The 26,318-nt window shown below is 45.2% G+C and overlaps 1 protein-coding gene across 1 annotated transcript in view; it reads left to right on the forward strand.

The window, feature by feature from the left end:
- The window catches only part of SLC1A3 (solute carrier family 1 (glial high affinity glutamate transporter), member 3), a 77,722-nt gene extending 64,613 nt beyond the window's left edge, over positions 1–13,109 (forward strand). The window contains exons 6-9 of the mRNA XM_015408475.1: positions 2,914–3,147; positions 3,794–3,988; positions 8,465–8,602; positions 12,587–13,109. Of these exons, the coding sequence (XP_015263961.1) occupies positions 2,914–3,147; positions 3,794–3,988; positions 8,465–8,602; positions 12,587–12,791 (772 nt within the window). The 3' untranslated portion in view covers positions 12,792–13,109. The remainder of the gene's footprint in view (positions 1–2,913; positions 3,148–3,793; positions 3,989–8,464; positions 8,603–12,586) is intronic.
- The last annotated feature ends 13,209 nt before the right edge of the window (positions 13,110–26,318 follow it).

Raw genomic sequence — 26,318 nt, forward strand, 5'->3', positions numbered from 1 at the left:
TCAGCTTCTCCTCAGAAGTAAGGCGGGGCCGAGCGGTGCCAAGTTGCATGGGCTCTGTGCCTGCAGGAGGTGGAGAGGAGCCGGGGGAGGAAGGCCGGTGGAAGGTCTGAAGGGTTCTGCTGGGGAAGGCGAGAGCCTTTTTTCTGTTTTGGCGGCGGCTCTGTAACCTCCCATCAATGCGGAGACAGAGATGGATGAGGGCTTGTAAAGTGTCAGGGCGTTCACTGCGTGCAAGTTCATCTAGAATTTCGTCAGACAGCCCTTCAGTATACTGGTCAATAAACGCTGCCTCATTCCATGTCAGGTCTTGAGCCAGCAGCTGGAACTCATTGGTGTACTGAGCGACAGAGGTTTTATGCTGAGTAAGAGCCCTTATTTTGCGGTTAGCTGTTTCAGCTTTCACAGGATTGGCATAAGCAGCGGCAAAATGAGCCTTGAAAGCCTGGAAGTCAGATAGTAAGGGAGAATTCCCCACCAGCAAGGGCGTGGCCCATTTGGCAGCTTGCCCTTTAAGGAGGCTTAAAATGAAACAAACTTTAGCCTTCTCAGAAACAAAGTCCCGAGCCCTGAGCTCAATATACAGATTACATTGGGCAAGGAATGCCTGGAACTCATCAACATTCCCACCGAAACGATCAGGAGGATTTATTGGGCAACGTGGGGGAGGTGTACCAGCATTTGCTACAGCAACAGCATTTGTAGCAGCCTGTTGTTGCAAAGCAATCACAGCTTGAGTTAAGTGCTGTACCTAGTGCTAGCATTTCCTCCATGGGGTCCATCTGCTAGCTCACGCCTGGCCCAATTACTTAGTACGATTCGGTCACTGACAGACCTTCCTCAGGGCAGGTGAAACGATAGGGAATTGGAGATTGGCTGTGAGGCTTTTGCGAGCTATTTTGCAGATAAAGTCTTGGCGCTCCGCCACGACCACTCCACCACAATTGAGACAGTGAGTGAACTCAAGGCCCCTTGCACGCCTTCGGCTCCGGGTTTAGAATGCTTTAGCCCACTCAGCCTGGACGAAGTTGACAGATTGCTTGTATCTGTGCACCCAACCACATGCGACCTTGATCTGGCTTATTAAAGCAGGTCACAAGGGGTTTCGAGGTGCTCTGCGGGAGATTATCAACAAGTCCCTTACTGAGGGACAATTCCCCAGTGCGCTCAAGAAGGCGATGGTCCGCCCTCTCTTAAAAAAACCATCTTTGGACCCGGCCGAATTGGCTAACTATCGACCGGTGTCCAATTTGCCTTTTTTGGGCAATCTTATTGAGAGGGCATTACAGCTACAAAGCTTTCTGGAGGACGCTTCAGTCTTAGATCCCTTCCAGTCCAGTTTTCGCCCTGGTCATGTGACTGAGACGGCCTTGGTTGCCCTGACTGACGGTCTCCGAAGTCATTTGGATCGAGGTGGTGTGGCGGCATTGCTTTTGTTAGATCTGTCGGCCGCATTCAATACGGTCAACCATCAGCTGCTGATCCATCACCTCGCCGACGTGGGGATTCAGGGGCCTACCCTTCAATGGTTCGCCTCTTTCCTACAAGGTCGGGGACAAAGGGTGGCAGTCGGGGACCGGTGATCCCACAGGTATCCCCTTGATTGCGGGGTACCTCAGGGAGCGGTGTTGTCCCCGATGCTATTTAACATCTATATGCACCCCCTTGCCCAGACTGCCCGGAGTTATGGGCTTGGGTGTCATCAATATGCAGATGACACCCAGCTCTATCTGATGCTGGGGGGGTGGGGCGGTCGGACTCGAGTCCCAATGACCTTCATCGAGTGTTAGAAGCTGTGGCTGGTTGGCTCCGACTGAGCCAATTGAAACTAAACCTGGCGAAGACGGAGGTCCTGGGCCTGAGTCGGGTCGGTGTGGGGTTGGGGCTCCCGACCTTCGACGGGGCGCCTTTGGTGCTAGCGTCTAGGGTTAGGAGTTTGGGGGTGCTCCTGGACTCCTCATTAACAATGGAGGCTCAGGTGGCAGCCACTGTCAAGTCAGCCTTTTACCATCTTCGGTTGGCACGGCAGTTGGTCCCCTACCTTGGCCGCGATGACCTGGCCACAGTGATCCATGTGACGGTCACCTCGAGGCTAGACTACTGCAACGCTCTCTACATGGGGCTGCCTTTACTGCAGCCAGGCTGTTGATGGGCCTCTCTAGGAGGGACCACATTCAGCCTGTGCTGAAAACGCTGCACTGGCTGCCGATAGCATACCGGATCCGTTTCAAAGTGCTGGTTCTTACCTATAAAGCCCTGTATGGCCAGGGTCCAGCCTACCTGAGGGACCACCTTTCCCCATATGTTCCCCCAAGAGCACTACGGTCGGGGGCCCAAAACTTGTTGGTCATCCCAGGCCCCAAGGACACCAAACTGGCTGCGACCAGGGCCAGGGCTTTTTCGGTGGCGGCTCCTACCTGGTGGAATGAGCTCCCGGGGGAGATCTGGGCCCTGTGGGACCTTATGAAGTTTCACAGGGCCTGCAAGATGGAGCTCTTCCACCAGGCCTTTGAGTAGGAGCCACTGCCTCACTATACCATCACCGTCATGGTTGACGAGGCCCTGAGGAAGAACCTGGAAATCGTAAAGAAGATCCTGTAAGCCGTCTCCACTGGGCACATACATCATGGGAAGTCCTACCTGGAACTGTGTTGATTCATCTTAGGACTTATGATATATTTTTTGCTCTTGCATTGTACACTGGCTTCCCCCCCCCTTCTTTTTGGATGGTTATTACCTTGCCTTTGTTAGCCGCCCTGAGCCCATTGGGAAGGGTGGGATACAAATGTGAAAAATAAATAAATAAATAAATAAATATAACTGAGAAGTTTTAAGTGAGAGATAGTAAGGCATACTCAGTGCATATGTGGCCTTGTTGCTGCAAAGCATAGTATTATATTTCTGTCTTGTTTGTAGGTATGCCCCACTTGGTATCATGTTCTTGATCGCTGGGAAAATTGTTGAGATGGAAGACATGGGTGTGATTGGAGGACAGCTTGCCATGTATACCGTAACGGTGATCATTGGACTGCTCATCCACGCTATCGTTGTTCTCCCACTACTCTACTTCCTAATCACTCGAAGGAACCCTTGGGTCTTCATTGGTGGATTGCTGCAAGCTCTCATCACTGCCTTGGGAACGTCATCAAGGTGGGAACATTAATGACCCATGCCTAGTTTGGCTTCAAATGGAATTTTACATGAGATGAGTTGGTATTGTGATCACTGAAGACTGTGAGTGCAATCCTAGGCAGAGTTACACTAGTCTAAATCTACTGGATTCAGTGGACTTAGAAGGATGTGTGTGTGTGTGTATACCTGATCCAGCTCTAGTCATGCTTTGACAAGATTATGAATAGCTAGCAAAATATACATGGGGTTGCGCATTCAAATGTGCAAATCATTGAAACCAGTGCAGTGGCTATCCATACTGTCAACATTATCCAGTTGGTGCAAACCAGTGCAGTGGCTATCCATACTGTCCCCTTTGGTCCAGCAATTTGATATATGGACAAAAGCATACTGAGGTGCACCAATGCCCTGATTCCTAAACTATATCAAGAGGGCTGATGCACAACTGACTGTATTAAATAATCTCACTGAAAAAGTTATATTCAAGGTGCATTACATAGTGAGAGGGTACTTGTCTCTGTAGCATTTGTTCAGGATTCCTATTTCACACATGCAATGTGAACATTATTGTTGCTGTTAATGGTATTCAGTTGCATCACAATTTTTTGGCTTTTGCAGTGTCGTAGTGCTATCTTTCTGCTTTTTCCCCCCACTTGGGCCATAGTTCCGCCACCTTACCCATCACGTTTAAGTGTTTGGAAGAAAATAACGGAGTGGACAAACGTATTACAAGATTTATGCTCCCTGTGGGTGCAACTATTAACATGGATGGTACAGCTCTCTACGAGGCATTGGCTGCAATATTCATTGCCCAAGTTAATAACATGGAGCTAAACTTCGGGCAGATTATCACAATCAGGTATGGAAAATTGTGAGGTTATTGTTTGAATTGTCTTCTTGCAAAGGGATGTTTTCATGTTGCAAAGGGGAAAATGTGTTTTCTTCCACCATGAGTATGCAAGGTAGCAGCCATGGAGGATTTCATGTGTTCTGTGTTGGGGGGTGCTCAGACCCAATTTGCAGTCAGATGAAACATCAGGGAACAAAGATTCCCAAAGGATTCCAGGACCTGATTTGGCTTGGGAGCATGGCACATGAGAAGCAATGCCAGAGGCTAAAAAACTGTGAGCTAGCTCACACTAACTCATCTTAGAAGGAACACTGGTGAGCTTTCCATCCCACATCATTCTTGCATGCTGAAATAGCTGGGGGGAAGGCCGTTTCCCACTGTTGGGCTCCACAGATAGGGACTGCAGCACACAGTGCCCCATAGCAAGGCAAACAGGCCCCAGTGGCTGAGAAAATGGCATGGAAGAGAAGGCTGAAGTCCCTTCTCTGCCCCATATACACACCATGCTCCCAAGCTGAATCGGGTCCCAGAGCACTTCAGAACTTTACTTCCCTTAATGTTAACATGTGACTGTAAGTCATGTTAGGGGTCCTGCAACCTCACTTGTGTCACTCGTATAGTGTACATTAATAATAAGGCTCTGGGTGGATGAGAGATGGGAGTTCTGTGCAGACCTCCCGATACCTCCTATGCCTTATTATAAAGCCTGCAATCATGCAGTTATGTCTGTAAAATGAATGATGGAAGTGGGGGGGACAGAACTCAGTTGGAGCTTACGAGAATCCCTCTGCACTCAGCCACAAACACACTCACTCTTCTCTTTGGCCCGATGGTACGTGTCAATTTCACACAAGCTGCTGCGCGATCCGCAGCTTCGTGCGATTTTCCCCGCGTCTACTCAATCCTGTTTTTTGAGGATTGAGTAGACGCGGGGGAAATCACACGCGTCTGCGGGTCAAAATGCGGCCGCGCAGCAGCTTGTGGGAAATTGACACCTACCATGGGGCAAAAGGGAGGAGTGAGCGCGGAGCAGCGCTTGTGGGAAATCACCCTGATAGGGATCCTCACAGGAATTCTGGGATGTGTAACTGAGCTGCAAAAAACATCTGGAGAGGAACACAGTGCTGGGAAAGGGAAATTAATTCTCCCCACCCCATGCTACTACTCTGACTGGTCAGCTTTAAACCCTGGGAGAGAATAAGACCCACATAACATGAGCACCTGTATTTTTCCCTCCCAGAGCTTTAAAGTAGCCAGGAAACATTTCCAGTTAGGGAAATGGTACGGGGGGGTGGGATTAAGCCTCCCTTTCCTCATTTGCCCTAATCCGTATCTTCCAACACCATTACTAGTTTTGCAGCTAAAATACATGTTTGGACAACCTGTCATAGATCGTCACTATCATGTGTGCTTTAGGGGCTGTGGCCCAGTGGTCGAGCATCTCCTTGGCAAGCAGAAGTTCCCAAGTTCTATCCCCAGCTTCTCCACTTAAAAGGATCAGGTAATAGGTGAGGCGCAGCACCTCCACCTGAAACCCTGGAGAGCTGCTGCCAGTCTGAGTAGGCTGACCTTGATGGACAAGGGTCTTATTCAGTATTTTTATTTCTTTTATTTTATTTATGTTACTTATAGTCCGCCTTTCTCACGTGGATTCAAGGTGGATGACACTATTTATTTATTTATTTTATTAAACCTATGAATCACCCACCCTGCAAGCAGGCTCTGGGTGATTGACAAATTTATGGAGATTAAAAATATGAGTAATATATAATCAGAATTACTGACAATAGACAAAAAGTTAAAACCAATCAAGATGGCAAGAAAATAGTCCTCCTTTGTTGGTTACACCACTATCCCGCACGGCAGGGCAGGGAATGAACAAAATTGAAGAAGAAGAAGAAGAGGAAGAAGAAGAGATTGGATTTATACCCCGCCCTTCACTTGGAGTCTCAGAGCGGCTTACAAACTCCTTTCCCTTCCCCTCCTCACAACAGACACCCTGTGAGGTGGGTGGGGCTGAGAGAGCTCTGACACAAACTGCTCTTTTTCAAGGGCAGCTGTGCCAGAGCTTGTGACTGACCCAAGGTCACATCAGCAGGTGCAAGTGGAGAAGTGGGGAATCAAACCCGGTTCTCCCAGATTAGAGTCCGCACACTTAACCACTACACCAACCACTACACTACATTCAATAACTTTTTTAAAAAAAAATATTGGATTTTAACATATTATAGGACAAGAAAATATAAGGGTAGGAAGAGTACAGGGTATGGAATAAGACAAATAGGAGAATCCCATCAAATGTATATAACAGCTGTTACAAGTTTTCAGTCTTAGTTCTTTGTCTCCAGTTCTATTTCTTTGTAAAATTGCTAAAGCTAGTATCACTTAGTCAGATCATTAAAATCTTTTGTTATGTTTCCTGACAAGAGTCAAGTTCTATATAGTTCAAGTTGGAGTCTCTCCAAATTTGTATTATGTGTGTTCATTGTTCTTGGGCTTTGAAGTTTCTTTCCACCCAGTCATAAAATAGTGTCCAATTGCTTCTCACATTTTGTTTACTACTGTCCTTCAACAGATTTGACAGTATATCCATTTCTGCTGTTTCAAACATTTTTGTCAAAAGTTTATTTTCCATTGGTATCTCTGCTTTCTTCCAGTGCTTAGCATAAAGAATTCTTGCTGCCGTAAATATATGTATAATTAGATATTTAACTTTCTTGTTTTTTACATCAGGCATAATAATAAGCAGGAACATTTCAGGTTTAAGAGACATTCAATAACTAATGCATTAGGATATTAGAAGTCTGGAACCACCAGAAAGAAACAGAAGCATAGGATAGGCATTAACATAGATCTAACTTTGTGCCATAGGCATTAACATGGCACATTAAGTGGTACAGAAATTACATAATAGGGTCTTATTTACAATACATATATGCTATCAGGGGTCATTTCCTGCAGGAGCACATAGGAGCAGAGCTCCGGCAGTAAAGAGCCCAGGGGGCGGGCACATGCAGCAAGCCCCACCCCCTGTTCCCAGCAGCCCTCAGTCAGAGCAAGAAGCAGCCAGGTAAGTTGCAGAAAACCTCCCCCGGCCCCCCGGTCCAAAACAGTCCAGAGCCACCTTTAAGACCAAGTTTTATTCAGGTACCAGCTCTCCCTCCTCTGCGAGGACAGATCTGCACGTCCCCCCCCCAATAGGTAGCAATCCAAAACAGTCCAGTGGAGCCTGAGTGGTGGGTGTTGCCGTCTGACACACTTCTGGTGATGTCAGGGGGTGCGGCATATGCAAATACATTATGCTAATGAATTATGCTAATGAGCTCCTGCACCTCTTTTTCTACGAAATGACCCCTGTATGCTATATACAGCAGTAAAGACCACAAGTCCCAATCCTTTATCCAAACAAGTCTGTGAAACCATTTTGTCCTATGGAGCCTTATTACCTGTGCAGAAAAGCCCTTTTGAATAGTTCAGTTTTGCATAGTTTGCAGAAGGCCAAGAGAGTGGGAGCTTTCATGACCTCTTCAGGGAGGTCATTCCACAAGATGGGGCCACAACAGTGAAAGCCATGCGTACAGGCAGTTGTTGATTTTGCCCATTTGCAGGTTGACACCCGCAGAAGCCCCTGCTGACATGAGTAGAGTTGTCGTGGCAGAGCATAGGTAGAGAAGCGGTCCCATAAATAAGAGGGGCTAAGACCATAAAGGGCTTTACATGCGATAGCCAGTACCTTAAACTGAGCTTGGTAACAATGGGCAAACAACAGAGAGTATGCAGAATGGGAGTAATATGCTCTTGCTAATAGTCGAGCTGCAGCATTCTGGCCCAGCCAGGATTTCCAAGCTGATTTTGAGGGGAGACCAAGGTACAGGGCATTACAGTAGTCTGTTCTCAAAGTTCCTGCGGTGTGGATCCAGGTGGCCAGGTCATGTGATCATGTGACCCTCAGGACTCCAGGAGAAAAAGCAGTATGCTGAACTGTTGGTAATATACACAAATATAATTGCTTAGTTAGTTAAAAGCCAGATGATTCATCAACTAAAAATTTCTTTAATTGGTCAACATTCAGTCAACACAATAGGATTGTATATGTCAACTTTACTCCACTCAATGCAATACAAAGTTTTGCTTTCGGGTTCACATGTATCGAAGGATACATTGCTTTGTATATATGCATGCAATGCTCCGTGGGTGGTTTGGCTTGTTGATGAATACTGTATTCATACTGTATATGCATATGAATAGGGTTGATGAGTGCTTTATCTCATTTATTAATACTGTGTTGTCTGATTGATGAAGGAGACTGGCACTGTTGATGAGTGATCAAGCTTAGGTGCCAAACAACACTTTTGGCCATGAAAACAAGCAATGGATTCAAGCCACAACATTCTGATCCAAATTGTCGAATTTGCTCAAAAAGTGATTCTCAGGACATTTCCATTGTAAAAAAACCAACAAAGAGTATTTCCTCTCTCTGCACAGCATCACAGCTACAGCCGCCAGCATCGGTGCAGAAGCAGGAATTCCTCAGGCTGCCTTGGTCACCATGGTGATTGTATTGACATCTGTCGGCTTGCCAACAGACGACATTACCCTGATCATTGCAGTGGATTGGTTTTTGTGAGTATTTCCCAAGAGGGCAGTGTTAAGGTGGACCATAAAGTGTCACAGGCTAGACAATCCTTGATTAAAAAATTGAACTCATCAATTATTTTGTTTCAATCCTCTATGGAAAATTATGTGGGTTTTTTTCTTTTAAAGTAATAGTAATATGTAGCCAAAACCACCTCTGTTTGTCTCTTTCCTGGAAAACCCTACATGGTTGCCATAAATCGGCTGTGACTTGACAGCACTTCCCACCACCGATACGTAGCCATGTTCCATAGAATTTTGGACTGCTGATGTTCAATCATCAAGAGAGAGTCATACACTGTTGTTATTGGTATTATTATTGTATGGCATTGTGTGTAGTATAGCCAGGAAGTCCTAAGATTCTCTGGCAGTCAGACGTTCTAGCTCTTTTAGCACTATGCACCACTAAGTGGCGAGCTAGACTTGTTTTTAAGGCACAAGACATTTCAGAGGTGGTTTGCCATTGCCTGCCTCTGCGTCATGCCCCTAGTATTCCTTGGAGGTTGCCCTTTGTAATACGACCCTGCTTTGCTTCCAAGATCTGATGAGATTGGGCTAGCCTAGTCAGGGCAGGGCAGTCATAGACTGTTAGAATTGGAAGGAATCTTGGCCACCTAGCCCAACCCTCTTCTCAGTGTAGTAAACTTCAGGTACAGTATGACAGATGGCCCTCCAGTGAAGGAGAGTTCACTGTTGAACAGCTCTTACCATTTAGAAGTTCCTCCTAATATTTAGCTGAAATCTACACCCTTGAAATTTTCACCCACCCATGGTCACCATGACTTCCAGGCACAGGCACACACATGCACATATAAAAATGCAAAAATACAAGAAAAGAAAAGAAAAGAAAAGAATGAAGATAGAGGGGGAGATAAGATGCTTCTAAGAATGGACTGAATTGGAACCAAAAGCTTTAAACCATTGGTAGGTGAGTAAGTTAACAAGGAGGAGGAAGCTGGGGATTACTGATTACTTCTTTGATGAAGTTTATGGCCCAGATTGTTGTACAAATAGATTCCCAAGCCAAAAAGAGAAGTCAAAATGAGGAGGAATGTTCATTGACTATTTAATTGCAATTAAACAATTGAAAGCAGTTAGGCCAAACTAGCCTATCAAAAATTGACTGCTTTCTGAGCAATATCAGGAAATACATGAAATTTTATACCCAGAATGACATAGTCAAAAAGATAACTTCGAGAAATCATAATTGGTCACAAAATGTCAGAGCATCATCTGAGTAGTAATTTATTCATTGGTCAGTTACAGGGAAAGGCGTGCCAACATGATATCTTAAATGTTTATTTAACCTAACCTTATTAATATTACCTAAGGATTCTTCATACCCAAACAGAAGATGTTGTTTTCTGATATGAAATTAAAGCTCTTGTTGACCCAGACACTGCAGAGTTTTGACCCAGACACTGCAGAGTAGAAGAAGAAGAAGAAGAGATTGGATTTATACCCCACCCTTCACTACCCAAAGGAGTCTCAGAGCGGCTTACAAACTCCTTTCCCTTCCCCTCCCCACAACAGACACCCTGTGAGGCGGGTGGGGCTGAGAGAACTCTTGACAGAAACTGCCCTTTTTCAAGAACAGCTGTGCCAGAGTTATGGCTTGCCCAAGGTCATCCAGCCAGGTGCAAGTGGAGGAGTGGGGACTCAAACCCAGTTCTCCCAGATTAGAGTCCGCGCACTTAACCACTACACCAAACTGGCTCTATACTTTACTATATGAACTCTATACTTCAGGCAAATACATTTATTGAAAAACCTATCTTCTGCTATACCAGCCATACTGCACTCAAGGCCTGTTAAAAACACCAGACAGCTAGATAGCTATTTCATCCAAACAACTTAAAGGAGGGAAAAAATGGTGTTTCTTGTCTGCTAAAGGTAAAGGTAAAGGTTCCCTTGCTCGAAAGCCAGTCGAATCCAACTCTAGGGTTGCAGTGCTCATCTCCATTTCAAAGCCAAAGAGCCAGCACTGTCCGAAGACATTTCCGTGGTCATGTGGCCGGCATGACTAAACACCAAGGTGCACGGAATGCTAGCATCAGCTAAAAGACACTCTAACCTACAAAGGAGAGGCCTTACCACTTAATAAGCTTTTATTAAATCCTAATAAAATCTTAATATAAAAATCCATAAAACCAGAAAAATATAAATATATGAATAATCTCAAAAAAATTATTATATATACTCATCCATGCTACAAAATGGAATAACAAGCTTAGGTTATATGATCTCCATTTTTTGGACTGAATTCCATGGGGAAATGTAGTGAAGGAAATATATATATCAAAATCAGAGACTGATAAATTGATGTGCCCTTCCTCACTTGAGGGACAGATCCTGTTAGTATTTGCAGAATGCTGAATCTAATGAACTGAGACACTGTTATTACCTTTGAATGGGCTGGGTGAGCTCAGATCAATTGTGTCTTTCCCCAAGCATGGAAGTGACTGCATGACATCCTCTTTTTGAAGTGGTGTGATTTGCTGTGTAGTGCTTCTGCCCCCAGATTAGGGAAGTACATTCCAATCTACTATTCCAAACTTTGGTAGAGGCCAAATTAAGAAATAAAATTAAAAGGACATATAGCCCTTCTGGGCGATTGGTGAAGGGATCCCAGCTATGTACTTAAGTGCTAATCTGAGAGCCTGCTCAAGGGGTAATAGAAAGGCTGAAGCTCTTTCCCCATCTGTGCCATGGTCCTAATCTAAACGAGGTGTTCAAGCCAGGCCCGTAGCCCGCGTGGGGCCCACGGGGCCGAGGGCCCCCCCCCCCCCCCCTTTTTTGGGGGGGGCCCCCCCCCCCCGATTTTCATTTAACTTTGTGGAAAGTAATTATATTCTGCTCATTCTACACCAGCTGGTATTTACTTCATCCTCCATCAGGCATCAACAGAGCATGGTGCTGCAAGACAGAAATATTACTCTGGCAAGCATAAATATTTCATTTTTCACACCACAAATGCGTTGATGATTTATTAATTAGCCTAAAGGCCTGCTGCTTCTGCATAGCTGAGCAGCGAAATAATTCGGCTAGGCCGGCTGAGGAGGCCGGCACCATGCTTCCCCCTTCGGGGGGGAAAAATAAGAGGAATATTCTTGACCAGCGGCATGTCCAGAGGCTACAAAGATTCTTCCAGTGGGCCCCGAACAGAATTGATCATGATGAACCTCGACCATGGAGACTTTGAACCAGCTCTGGAGAAATGCCTTATAGGAGTATGAACAGCAGGGATTCTCCTTTCTGGGCATTCCGTACCACCCCCATTCCTTCGTTTCAGAATTCTGAATGTCTTGTGTTAGAAACTGGTCTAGCTGCAATTCTTCCTCTGGCAAGGAGACTCCACGCAGCTGTGGTTCTCATTCCACGCCATAATTAAGGAAGCTGAGACAGAGTGTACAGTCCTGAGAGGTTTGTTCCTTCAGGCTGTTAGCTGCGTGTGTGGTTTTCTTGTGATGTGTGTGCGGCGCGCGGGGGCGCTTTGCGCGCGCGCACCCCCCCGGCCCCACCACTTTCCCCAGGGCCCCCCCACCAGGGAAGCTTTAGCTACGGCCCTGGTTCAAGCACATGGGAAACATGGCACTTCCAGCACACATGTGATCCAAGCCCTTTGTAGTGTTCATGGTGACTTTGTAATGTGTGAATTGGCCCTTAGAGTTACAAAATGATGTGTGGTGGTGGTGCTGCATTGATAAAACTCAGAGCCCCTCATGGTTGATTTACGGTATAAACCAAATGTCATGAGAGCCAATCACATATCACTTCCGCACCGTATAGTCTGACCCTTAGCGGGATTCGCAGTTTTATCTTTTCCGGTAAATTCCTGTAAATTCCTTCAGCTTTGATTACACTAGTGTCAGCTTAACCCTTGTGGATCCATCTCATCATTCCAGAACATACTTTAAGCAACTCCTTTGAAATAGTGACTGGATTTATTTAAAATTGCAACCTATTCCACAGGGACCGCCTGCGTACCACTACTAATGTTCTGGGAGATTCCATCGGCGCAGGGATTGTAGAACACTTATCACGGTTCGAGCTGAGGAACAAGGACGCCGAGATGGGCAACTCTGTGATCGAGGAGAACGAAATGAAGAAGCCGTACCAGCTGATTTCCCAAGAGAATGAGAATGAAAAGCCCGTAGACACTGAAACCAAGATGTGAGGTATAGACGGTTTGATACAAAGCACTAGATATGTGGGAAGTGTACACAATCTCCAGGCCTTTCTGTATCCTACGCTCATCTCTGTTCAAACAGAGCACTGGGGGGGGAAGACTTAGGAGTTAATTAGATGTTATGAGAAATACCCGAGCTGCCATCACCAAATGTCTCTTTGCCCCCCTCTTCCTTGCATTGTCTGGGCAAATAAAAAGCGTGACGTGGCTTGAACACATACAGCTGCCTTTTACTGAGACAGACCCTTGGTCTCTCCCGATCAGTCCTGGGTACTTTGACTGGCAGTGGCTCTCAGGCAGAGGTCTTTCACATCACCTACTCATGGATCCTTGTTTAAAAAAAAAAAAGCTAGAGACTCCAGGGAGTGAACAAAGGACCTTCTGCATGCAAAGCACGTGCTCTACCACGGAGTCACGGCCCAGCCTAATGCACTCTGTGTAGTTTTACCCACTTGCTTCCTCAATACCGTGAAGCAGGATGGGGGCAGCAAACCGCACAGTGGCATTCACGTTGTGTTTACCTAGGCATTACAAGGAAGAGGGGAGGGGAGGGAATTAGATAGCAGCTCCATGTCTCTTGTAACGTCTGGTTAAATCAGGGGTCCCCAACACAGTTCCCGGGGCCACCGTGGTACCCACCAGCACTTCTCTCGGCACCCACCAAGCATTTTTAGAAGGTGGGTCGGGCCAGGTGGGACATCTGACCGGCCACTGAAGACTCAGTTGGCTATGCAGATTAAAATAATGATGTTTCAGTGGCTGCTGCAGCCACAGTGTTTGTTTTATTCTCTCTCCTCTTTCCCAGTATATATTTTTTAAATTACTGCTCCTCTCCCCTGCACGTGGGCTTCCTCTGTTTGGGTCCGCCCCCTGTGGCAGCCATTATGGGGTCACACACACACCCTGCATCAGCATTCCAAAGGTACCCCGCAGGTTCAAAAAGGTTGGGGACCTCTGAGTTAAACTCTTAGTGAAATAAAATTTCAAATTAATAGTGCCTATGGTGTATGATTGCATTCCTTAAAAAAAAGAGAAAAGCACACATTACAATGTTGTGATGCAACATGCTATGGGATAGGGAAATGTTTTTTAATCAAATGACCGAGAATATCCAAGTGTACATGTTGCTTCGTCCTGTAAATGTGATCTCACTTTATATAAGCTGAAAAGTCAGAGTAGACAAGAAATCCCGAGGAGGACTTTTATTTTTAAAAAGGACTGTTACAACTTTCGTAATGCCAGTAAGCTGCTTTTTACACTTGATGCTCTTCCCCCAGAGAAGTAAGTATCAGGGTTTGGGGTTTCTCCTCATAAAGGTATTATCTCCTTTATTATATTGCTGTTGGAGCAATGCAAGTCGGGAGACTGAGGTTTTAGTAGCGGAAGAAATGTGTGGAAATGTTCCCCACACCTCACTTTCGCTATAACACCAGCTAAGGGAAAAGTACACATCATGTTGTCCTTTCTAATCAGTGGGATATTTTAGGATCAGGAAGAGCCTGATAACTTCCTGGTACTATGCACCTTGGCATCCCATTGACTTCCTAGATCATGAACCTGTAAATATCATTGTGTATTGAGTAACGTAACTGCTCCTCTTTGGGCTACAGTGCTACTACTTAATAAGTAATGCTGCCTATGCGCACTGTTTTTTCAGGATCAGCGATCTCATATATATATACATATACACACATGCACTTTGGAACAGGAACTGTGTCTTCACCCTGTTGTTGCTGTTGGGGATATTACACTGTCAGTACCACTTCAGAGTGAAGTTTTCAAATGGCTGCTAGACTTCCTTTGGACATAACTATTAAACCACTTAATTTACACTGAAGATTCCACTGCTTTTCTCAAGTTGGGAACCTAAACTGAGCTCAACAGGCCATTGAGGGTGGCTAAGCAGGATATTGAGAAGCTTCCTGCCTCAGCTGCCTGACTGAAATTGCAGAATCACATATCATGCAGATCACACAACACATGGATGATGAGATATGTTTGGCTTGGCTCCATGGGTGCACAGATCTGAAGTAGAGCTCCTTAGGGCCAAACTACACGTTACATTTTTGGTGAGTTGGGTTGGGGTTCCCCAGGCCCAGGTCACCTTCACTGCAGTCACACAACAGCTGCAGGGAAAGGAAATTTTAAAGTCCCCAGGAGTCCAATTCTGCTTGGAAGTGTGGCATAGGGGGAAGAGGAGTCTTGCCTTCGCCAGGCTGTTTCTCCAGGCTGAAACAGTCCTGGAAGAAAGTTATTTTCATAACTTTGGAGCCGAACGTGCTCAGAATGGCCTGAAAGCAACTCGAAAGTCATGCAAACAGCCCAGCAGGGGCTGTTTCGGCTCAGGGAAACATTGTGGAGGGAAAGGCAGGAGCCCCTGCCCCCACACACACACTGTAATTCTGAGCAGAATCAGGCTCCTGGGAAATTTTAAAATGACTTTCCTCACAGCTGCTGTTTGACTGGGGAATCCCAACCCAACTCGCAAAAAAAACCCATAATGGCTGTGATCAAATGCACTAAATAATCCACTTTCAATGCACTTTCCAACTGGATTTTGCCAGTACACACAGTAAAATCGATTGAAAGTGGATTATTTGGTGTATGTGACCACAGCCAATGTGTAGTTTTGCCCCTTACTGAGTGAGTTTGACAGACATTTTTACATCAGAGTTGGGAACCTAACTGACTTGTTAAGGGCATATCCCCACTACAAACATATCAGTTTTATATCAGTTAAAACTCTCATGGGTTTTCTGGTGAATCCTGGGAATTGTGGTTTAGGGAGGGTGCTGAGAATTCCATTAGCAACACCTGGCTCTCCTTACAAAACTACAGTTCCAAAGTTTTTGAGAGAGAGAAAGTAACAAATGAGTTTACATTTGTGGCACAGATACCCCTTAACTGTTCAATATCTTTTCTCTAACGGCAGTATAATTTTGTGGAAGCTGGTCACTGGATAAAGGCAGAGTCTCAAAAGTAGTAGAAATGGTGTGCAGATACATTCACTGCATTCTGAGCCTTTTGTTTTCAGAGAATGTGTTCAGATCATTTCCACCATACGTAGCATGTATGCCTTCATTCGGACGTCACAAGAAACTAGTGTACAAAGTGTGGTTTGATCAAACCTTGGTTAGTAGTGGCATCTGAATGCAGACAATTCCACAAACTGCGGTTTGTTAGTTGTCACCAAACTGGGATCTCAAAGCACCATTTGTTAACCACATTTTGAACTAATCGCAGTTGACTGTGATTCACAAGCTGCAGTTTGTTGAGCAGAACTGCCTTTCACAGCTGCCTATACTCAAAGTCAGCAGTATAGGAGAGACTCCGTCTTTTCTGTGAGACAAAGGAGAGGCATGAAGCAAACAAACTGAAGGGTTTTTTTGCACAAACCTGGATTTGGTACTTACCTCTGGTGCAGTGACCAGAGTTTGTTGCACTAATCATGGTTTATTGTGATGCCTGCATGCACTGTTGGACTGGCCCTTGAACTTATCGGGAAGATTCCTGATGGGCCAGTGCCCTGGATGGCCACTAGCAGCTCGGGGCAACCTGCAGCAAGTGGCTCCTTCGATGCTCACAGAAATTGCAAAGGCCACTAGTCTTGGCATCAGGCAATGGCAACAATGTAGGCAGGTGTTGGCGCCATTACCAAGCCTGGTTCCAAACACTACAGGGGTCACTTAGCTAAGCTTGCTCCACGGTTGTTTTAACATCCCAGTCCACCCCATCTCAATGTAGGAGCTGCCTTCCTTCACCTTGAACATCAGACAGGAGGCACCCTTGAAAATCCCTGCTGCAATATAAAGAAGCGCTTACAAACAAAGCAGTTTTTGCAAGAACACACAAGACATTGAGCAGGAGTCAGCAATAGTTTCCTTACCGTATCAGAACTTCAAAGGACATGAGGGTCCTTCCAAAAAGACTGATCTTCCAGTTAATTTGTTCTGCTTTTATTCTCTTCGATAACTAACAGAAATTGCTTGCCAGGTGTATTTTTTAGGGCAAGAATGTTTCCCCACTCTGTTGCTGAGTTCTCCGTATTATCAGCAGCTCCAACCTAGGAAGTAAATTGGCAGCAAGTAAAATTAATGATGTGCTCCTGTCCATTTTTTATTTTTTTTTGGTACTAGGGAAAAGAATATGTAAACAACAGAATAGGGGGAAAGGCTTTTTAATAAATATTGAAAATTTAAGAGAGGATTTTAAAATAGCAATATGGTTGGCTCTCTTCAGGGAGGATGGGCAAAAGCAATCTTCAAAAGCTGAGCTAAAACTCAAGCATTGTGATTTTTTTTCACAGATGCCAAGTTTACTCCTTGATTATGCCCATTTATTAAAAAAAATAATGCTTTTTATATATATTTACATGTATTGTCATAAGAGTTAGGAAAGGTTTATGAAACCAGAACGCTTTAGAGGTGGGATGTTTCAGTGTGTGGACACACAAAAAATTGGTTGCATAGACTACTGGAAGTTTATGTCTTTGTAAAATAGTATTTCTATGAGACAGGCACAATATACCCCCCTGCATCAAAGCTGCCGTGCAAACATTTCAGGTTTAACACTTGTTAACTGTTGTCTCCGGGAGTTCATTCATTTGACCACAGATTTGGAATGTAGAGAATCATGAAAGATGCCGGGACTGTGGTGTTTTATCTCTGCTCATTCTTGACACACTGTAGAATTAGATTTCTGGTAATGTCCCTTCCCTTCACTAACAGTTTGGAATGGTTAAGGCTGGCCAGACTAGACCAGAGGGCCATGATTAAAGTTGCCAGGCAATCCAAAGTTCAAAAAGAGCAGTGGCGGGGCTCTGGTGCTGCGTGGGAGATAACTCCCCTCACCTTTCTCCCCAGTGTAAATACCCTGGGGTATTATTTGCTCCAGTAGGAAAAGCGGCCTTTAAAAATTACATTCTTCCACTGGCACTCCCTTGTTCAAACAGTAGACATTCCAAAAGGCATTTGTGAGCTAGAGAGCCATTTAAGCTTGATCATTACACACATAAAATCAGACAGGTCATTTCCAGAGCCGTCCTGACATTACCGTTGACCAGGAAGCAAAAAAATGGAAATTTTTCAATTTGCCATTTCTAAAAGTTTGATTGTGGTATCCCATGTGGCATTTGGGTTTTAGAAGAGAGAGGATTTCAAGCGGTCTATGTTTTGACAGTCAAAGGGAAATTAAATTTGACTTTCACTGACACAGAATACACTCCTCTTGAGCTTTATAATCTCTGCTATTCAAACCCCGAACTGAATGATCCAGTCTTTTTTCCATACTATCTCACTATTCTGGGTGCAGAATTCCTTTACCACTGATCCCCACATGAAATTGCCTTATACTGAATCAGACCACTGGATCAAGGTCAGTACTGTCTACTCAGACTGGCAGCAGCTCTCCAGGGTCTCAGGTAGAGGCCTTTCACATCACCCACTGCCTGGTCTTTTTAACTGGGGGTGCTAGGGATTGAACCTAGGACCTTCTACATGCAGGACAGAGTCTCTGCCATGGAGCTCCTCCCCATCAGCGCTCCTCCTGCACAAAGGACACTGTGTATACATATTGCCTTGTCTGGGAAATGGAATGGTTCACCCCATCTTTCAGCTTTTGGGCATAAATGTCACATGACTTGGGGAGGAGAAACCCTCTCCTTGCTGTGCAAGTCTTAGTTAATCTCTCTTTTCCATCTTGTACCAATGGAAGCCAACAGAATATATGTGATGTCATGCTCTGTCATTATTGCATGTTTCCTCGACACCAAGCAGGATCATTTCCACAGTAGTATTTATTTTATTTTTATTTTTTATTTTATTTGCTTTTAATTTGTATCCCACCTTACCGGTATGAACTGGCTCAAGGTAAAGTTCCCGGCATTGACATTTTTAAAACTGCGCATTATGTGAAATTTTCTGCAGTAGATTTTTCCTCACCAGGCACAAACCCTTCTTCTTATCCTTCTTATCCCGCGTTTCCAGAATCCCCAGTTTTAGCAAGTTCCAAAAACATGGGATAAGTAGGAGAAAACTTCGGGTTTGCGCCTAATAAGGAAAAATCCACTGTGGAAAAATTCACATGACGTGCAGTTTTAAAAACGTCAATGTGGGTCATTTCGCTACTGTGGAAATGGCCCAAGATTTAACATCTCTCTACCTACCTCTTACATCACTGAGGGCTTCCTGTCACATCACCTTCACAGCCTGGGAACACAGTCTAGAAAGTCAGAATGAGAAAGGAACTCGAGATGCGGCTCCCATTCATGCCAGCAATGCCCACATTTCCAAGGAGTAGTGACACTGGTGTGAGGAGGATCCCCATTGTGAATTCTTCCTGTGCGGGCCAAGACCTCTGATGCTACCTTGTCAGCATGGAAGAAGGGGCTAGGGCTGCCAAGTCCCCCCGGGGGGCGGGGAAACCCCTGCCCCAGAGGCCCGTTCCCCGCTGCCGGCGGATCAGGCCCCAGGGGGAACCCCGCCGTGACGTGCGCGTCACCAGAAAGTGACGTTAGGACGCCAAGCATGCTGGGGGTGGAGCCACGACCATCGGAGGCAAAACTCTATGGTTTTCCCTCCGAGGGTCGTGGCCCCGCCCACAGAGTGCCCGGTATCCTAACGTCACTTCCTGGTGATGTGCATGCGGCGCGTGCGCACTTTGCACGCGCGCACCAGTGGCCGCCCAGGAGTCCCCCGCTGCGGCGACTGCAGCAACTTGGCAACCCTAGAAGGGGCCCTTAGCCTCCGCTACCACCCCCATGGGTTTTTCTGAAACATCTAGGCTGATCTGTTCCAAAGTGTGACCTATGAATGACCCCCGGAGACACAAACACTGCAAACTGTGAAGTGCAAAAGATATTTCGAAAGCGTCAGAATGCTGGTCATAGGCAGGTCTTTTCTTTGGAGCAATGAGGCAGGCTCCTTATTCCCAGAGTAGCATATCCCACTCACTTAGCCTCCTCTAGAGCACCCCCATCTAGAAACTGAATAGGAGATAAACCTCCACATTCAGGAGTTGGGCGCTTTAACCAATGCAGAGCTCTTGAGTCATTACTGACTGAATGCAGTCATAGGCGATCCTTTTTTCTTTGTTTGTCTCTTATTTTTGCTAACAGAAAGGAAACCTGGATTACAGACAGGCACCTCCTGATATGTAACTAGAGATATTTTTATATAGATGCTGTATTCCGTACGTTGGTACAAATGTTAATTGTAGATTATATGGTGTAACTTTTTAATTATGTCTTGCTTTTGATTGGGTACTATGTTTGGAAATATGCTGCAACGCCTTCGTGTCAAAGGCTGATCTTCTGTGACATCAACTGGGGGGAGGGGAAGAATTGCATTGCCAAGTATGTCGGCTTATTATAATGATAATAATTATTATTTTGACACTAACTCTGTTTCTTATGGAAAACAGGTACCATAGAACAATCTCTTTTCCCTGCCCACATCAGGGTGGTGGCTGGGTAAACCCAGTGTGACTCAAGAAACCTTACTTTGTAGATGTATTTTCCAATAAAAAATAGTTTTACATTATTATTTTTAACTGTGTATTTTTCCCTCAGAAGATAATGGATCTCCAGGTGCGGAATATGCTCCACACTAGCTCACGCCTCAACGCACAAGGGGAACAGAGTCATGTGGTGTGGTGGTTAGACAGGGGTGTCGGACATATGGCCCATGGGCCGGAACTGGCCTATCCAGGGCTCTTATCCAGCCCACAAGCAACTGGTCATTACCATTAGCATGGACAAGATGGTCTGTATGGCCCCTTCCAACTCTATGATTCTATGATTATTGCCAGATGACAGAGGATGTGTATTATGTCCCTGTAGACGGTCCGAGTGCTAATGTGGGTGGAGAAAGTGGGAGGGCAGGCATCAGGGAGATACTGTCAGGAAATACTGTAAGAGTGTTAGTGTTTTAAGTATGTTTGTATTTTGAGTTAAAAATAATATTGGTAATCGGATTTGCCTGTGTCCTTTATTTTATATCTCCGGTACTAGGCATTACATCTTATGACTAGAGTTGCCAAGTCGCGGCGGGGGATCGTAGCTCTTCACAGGATCCTTGCTGCGGGTACAGCGAGACGCGTTGCACCTGCTGTCGCCAGGATCTGATGCTACGCATCGCTCTGGCAACGGGGCTCCAAACAGCCCCATTGCCAGAGCGACACATAGCGTCATGTCCTGGCGACGGCAGTGCAACACGTCTCACCGTCCCCGCGGCAAGGATTCTGTGAAGACATGCAGATCCCCCGCCACAATTTGACGAGATTTGGCAGGCCTACTTATGACACACGTGGCCTGGCCTGACAAAGTGACATTTATGTCAGATCCAGCCCTCGTAACAAATGAGACCGACACTTCTGAATTAGAGTGCTGAACTAGGACTGAGGAGATCTGGGTTAACATCCTTTACTCTGCTGTGAAGTTCATTGGATGATCTTGGGCCAGTCCCTCTCCCTCAGCCTACCCCATCTCACAGGATTCCTGTAAATATAACATAGGGGAGGGAGACTCACATATAAATTTCTGAACTCCTTTCAGAAAGGGCAGGATAAAAATATGTATGTGAGAGATAATCTTAAGTGTATTTACTCAGTTTATTGATTATTTGTAAAAATTGCTAAATAAGTAGCAATAGCATCAATAATACATGAAAGTGCCCTTGTACTGTTAAGTTTACAGTGGGCATCACCAGTCACTGTAGCTGAAAAAGAAGAAAGTGCTGTCAAGTCACAGTAGGGTTGCCAGTCCCCAGTTGGGGCAGGGGAATCCCCCGGTTTGGAGCCTCCCCCCCCCCAATTCAGGGCTATCAAAACCAGGGGAAATTACTCTCCCCAAATAGGCAAGAAACCAAAAGTAAACATGACATGCTTAAATCACCTGGACGCTCTGGCTTTTGGGCAAAACTCTGTGGTTTGAAGTTAATTCTACCCCCGAGTTTTGCCCACAAACCAGAGTGTCACACACACACACCGACGTCGCTGACATGCCTACATCGCCCGGAAGTGACACAGGCATGTCAAGTTTTTTCCCTGCTGCTTCTTCCGTCCCTCCCAGTAAGTGCACCTCCTATCCCCTGCAGCCCAGCTGAGGGACCTGGCAACTCTAAGTTGCAGCCAACTCATGACACTGCCAACCATGGTGAACCCAACCCCAGCCATGCTACATGGAATGCTGAAGGCAAGAGATGAGCAGAGATGTTTTACCATTGCCCTCCTCCATTTAGCAACCCCGTTCTTCCTTGGGGGTCTCCCACTCAAATACTAACCATTGCCAACCCTGCATAGCTTCCAAGCCCCCAAAAGCATCAGTCAAACTGGGCTGCTCAGGCTGCTAATCAGCATAGCCACCCTACCCAAATATTGTGCCCATTTTTTTAGCAGGTGGGGCTCCAACAGGTGGATCAGATGGAGATCAGTGGATTCCCAAATCAAACTGGAAACCAAGGAGCACATGTTACTCTAGTATTTTGATTTCTGTATCTATTTCTCACTTCAGTTTGCACCCCAAACCTCAAAGCCATATCTCACTGGTGGCAATTGTTAGGTATGGACATCGGCTCCTCCTCCAAAGGGACTATGCACCCCATTTTTGTTTTGCTTTTGAGTTGCAATGCAATTGAATATTTGCAGGTGCTCTTGCAACTCAAGCAGCTGTCTTATACCCAGGACCATTAAAAATACAACTACATTACAGTTTCAGAGGGACTGGGCAGTTTCATTGTTGGTTTGAGGCAGAACAACTAGATTCAAATCCAGTAGCGCCTTAGAGACCAACAAGATTTTCAGGGTATCTAGCGAAGAGAGCTTTGACTCTCAAAAGGTTTTACCCAAAAAAATCTTGTTGGTTTCTAAGGTGTGACTGCAACAGTGCTCCCTCTAAGCTGTGGAGTCTTGTGAGCAAAAATTCTACTTTGTGAGCTACTGGCATTAAAAGTTGTGAGCAGGGGTCATTTCGTAGAAAAAGAACTAGGGGAACTCATTAGCATAACTCATTAGCATATGCCACACCCCCTGACATCAGGGGCCCCGCGGTGGACCTGCAAGGCCAGCGGGAGTGCGAGGAAGCCCCGCCAAGGCCCTCCCTGGCCCCAGGCAGGCAGGGGTGGGGAAAGGCGGGGAGGAAGCAACTTACCCTCCCTCTTCTCCTGCCTCCTCCTGGCTGAATGAGGGCTGGAAGCGGGGTGGCCGGAAGCAGGGGGCGGGGCTTGTTACTGCATCAATTAGTTTGCTCTGGAGCCATCCTTCCTGAACTAAGACAAAAATCTGTGAGCTGGAGGCTAAAAAAACTGTGAGCTAGCTCACACTAACTCAGCTTAGAGGGAACACTGGACTGCAATCAGATCTAGCTGTTCCACTGTGTTACAGTTCTTTAGATGAATCACAGCAGTGTATCTCCTGACAAGAAATGGTACTTGAGTGCTGTCTAAATTATCCTTTAAATATAATGTATGAAATTGGATATGTTTCTCATTAAATTGTTTTGTTAACTGGTTCCTCTGCACCACATGGAGGGGATAGCACCGTTAAATTGTCTAAATCATTTTGTGGCAGATGGAAACTCCCTGGCTGCCTTGTAAGGATTTTGGAGAGGGTTCAAGAAAGGATCTCAAACTCAGGTGCTGGAATGCTAACTGTAGTAGCAAACAAGTGACAACATATTCACAAACACAAAAATTAAAACTTAGCCATAACTGTGTGCATGTGTATTTAACCAGGTGGAAGTTCTTGCAATTATAGAAATGCTGCACCATGTATTGTCTACTAATAATTGTAGTAGACTTGCCAGACCCCCTGGTTTGGCAGGGGTTTCCCAATTTGGAGGGGCTCCTTCCTGCCCGCCAGCCCTGCCCCCAAGAGCGACTACCCATTCTCTCCCCAGCAGGGTTTAAAAAGGCCCTCAAACGCTGCTGGGGAGAGGTGGGGGCTGCGTGCCTGCACTCCGAGCCCTGAATTTGGAACTAGTTGGCCACTGTGTGAGACGGGATGCTGGACTAGGTGGACCACTGGTCCAATCCAACAACACTCTTCTTCTGTTCTTATGTTAACAATACTATAGTAACACTAAAAATTAAACAGTAAATGATCAGTCAAGGTGCATATAAATTTAACAACTTTTTTCCTAGCATAAACATGTAGCAAAGCAACATAATATTTAAAGCAGCAAAAACATAAAAGCAACATAAAATTGCAAGCCATCTATTTGCAGCATTAAAAATATATATAAAACAGAATTAGTGCGGGACAGGGGTGTGGCCGGTAAAGAGGGAACTATTATATCGCTATCTGGATCGGTTTTAAATTATTATATATACTGATAGTATTTTACAATGGCTGTAAATCTCCCAGAGCCTGCTTGCAGGGTGGGCGATTCATAAATTTAATGAAATAAATAAAATAAATAAAAGTTCTTAAGCTATCAAACCTAATATGACCCCAGAGTGGCCAGGAAATAGTATACTGAGTTCAAGACAGAGTTAAAAGGATTTTTTTTCCCCAGGATTATCTCATGAGTTTTCTATTCTTGTACTTCAAATACTATCAAGGCAAAGTTCCCTCCCACTTAAGGACATCTGTCCATTATTGCATTTAAGGTGAAATCCTGTGTTAGAAGTAGTTCTGTGACTATTTTAAAGACTTTTTTCCTTTGACAGATTGCAGCCACAAGGAGTGTAATCACCAGGGGACAGGTTTTTTTTTTAACCCTCCCGTCATGCCATTTCTGAAAAATTCCCTCCCCCAAACTACATATACCCTTGTTGGGCAAAATGCATTGAGGGGGTTAACTGGATCAGTTTTGCTTTGAGTGCCTGGGGGATACAAATAGGAAAGAAACAATTGAAGTACAGGCATATGTCTCCCACTGAAATCAATGGGATTCTCTGGAGGAGTCATGCCATTTTTTAAATTTTGGGTCCCTCCTTTGCCAGAGTGTATATATAACCAAAGGGGGCAAAGTTTTCCCTCTGTTACACCTGAATGGGACATTGTACTATTGGTACTATTGTTGATGGGGTCTGAAATAGCAATCCAAGATACGCTGACTTCTTCGATGAAAATGTTGACTCAATATGCAGCACTGATGAAAATACCATATTTAATGTTAGGGGTTTTTTAGGGAAGGGATTCAAACTAAAACTACCAGTATTATATGGTTTGGCCACATCTGGACAATTCTGGTTGCTTCATCTCAAAAAGATATACTACCACAGGAACAGAGGAGGATTTCCTCAGGCTAGGAACAGAATATAAAACAACTAACAAACTGTAGTTAAAAGACAGGGCCAAAATACATGTTTTGGCCTGGCACCTATAAGATAATAAAGTAGTATCAACAGGTGGGCATTCCAAAGGTGCCACCATAAAAAATGCCCTGCCTCTAGTTGTCACCTGCCTCAGCTCTGCAGGTGTGGGGGGGGGGTGCACAGAGAACAGATCTTTAGAGGCAGATCTTAACAGGCAGACTGGACAATATGGGAAATGCTTCTTCACAAAATGCATCATTAGCTTAAAGAATTCTCCTCTGTAATATGGAGCAGCAGCCAGTGTCAGACCTGGCTTCCCTAACTTTATGGGCTCCACAGAGGCATCCAGACGGTCACAGTAAGAAAGAGGCCATAAGTATGGCATGGTGCAAATGTAGATCGGGGCATGCTTTGACTATTAAAGGAAAAAATGTCGTCATATGAAGAGTATTCTCAGGGTACACACATAGCATCGTTAATGCTGTAGGCTATTTAATAAGAATCTTAAAAGCTAACACAAATAAGCACTGAGCATGTTCTGAGGTCACACCCATCCTGCAAGGCAGTTCTGAAATACAGAAGGGTGTTTCCTCTTCTGTATGTCTATGAAAGACAGGTGGTTAAACGTCATTTTTTTCCTTTCAGAAAGTATTTCCTTCCTCTTGTTTAAGACCATTAAGTAAGCCCTTCCCCTCCTTGGAGACACAGGCTCGAAACAAGAATTCCCAGCTGTGCAACTGCTGTAGGGTTGCCATCTTCCAGGTGGGGCCTGGAGATCTCCCGGAATTACAACTCACCCCCAGACTACAGAGATCAGTTTCCATGTAAGACACAGCCACTTCAGAGGATGGACTGTATGGTATAATCATAGAGACTAGGAGAAACCGAAGTCCTTGAATGCTACCACACACTGCTAAGTTGTCTCTGCTCCCCAGACTCCAGGCTCCCCAGGCATAACACTCAAACCTCCAGGAATTTCCCACGCCAGACTTGGCAACCCTACACTGCAATTAAATTAAAACAGAAAAGGAGAAAATCATGCATCTGAATACACCAGTTTGGATCTGCCACTGATTCTATGTACAGCCTCAGACAAGTTTGTTATAATATGCTGTTACACGACAAAGTTTCTCATGATATCCTTGAGAATAAACTGGTTAAGTGTGGGCTGGATGGTGCAACTGTTGAATGGATTCATGGTTGGTTGAAAAACCGTACCCAACGAGTGCTCGTAAATGGCTCTGCGTCTACGTGGAGGGAA

This window comes from Gekko japonicus, unplaced genomic scaffold (assembly GCF_001447785.1).
Source record: "Gekko japonicus isolate JY-2015 unplaced genomic scaffold, Gekko_japonicus_V1.1 scaffold964, whole genome shotgun sequence".
Lineage (NCBI taxonomy): Eukaryota > Metazoa > Chordata > Lepidosauria > Squamata > Gekkonidae > Gekko > Gekko japonicus.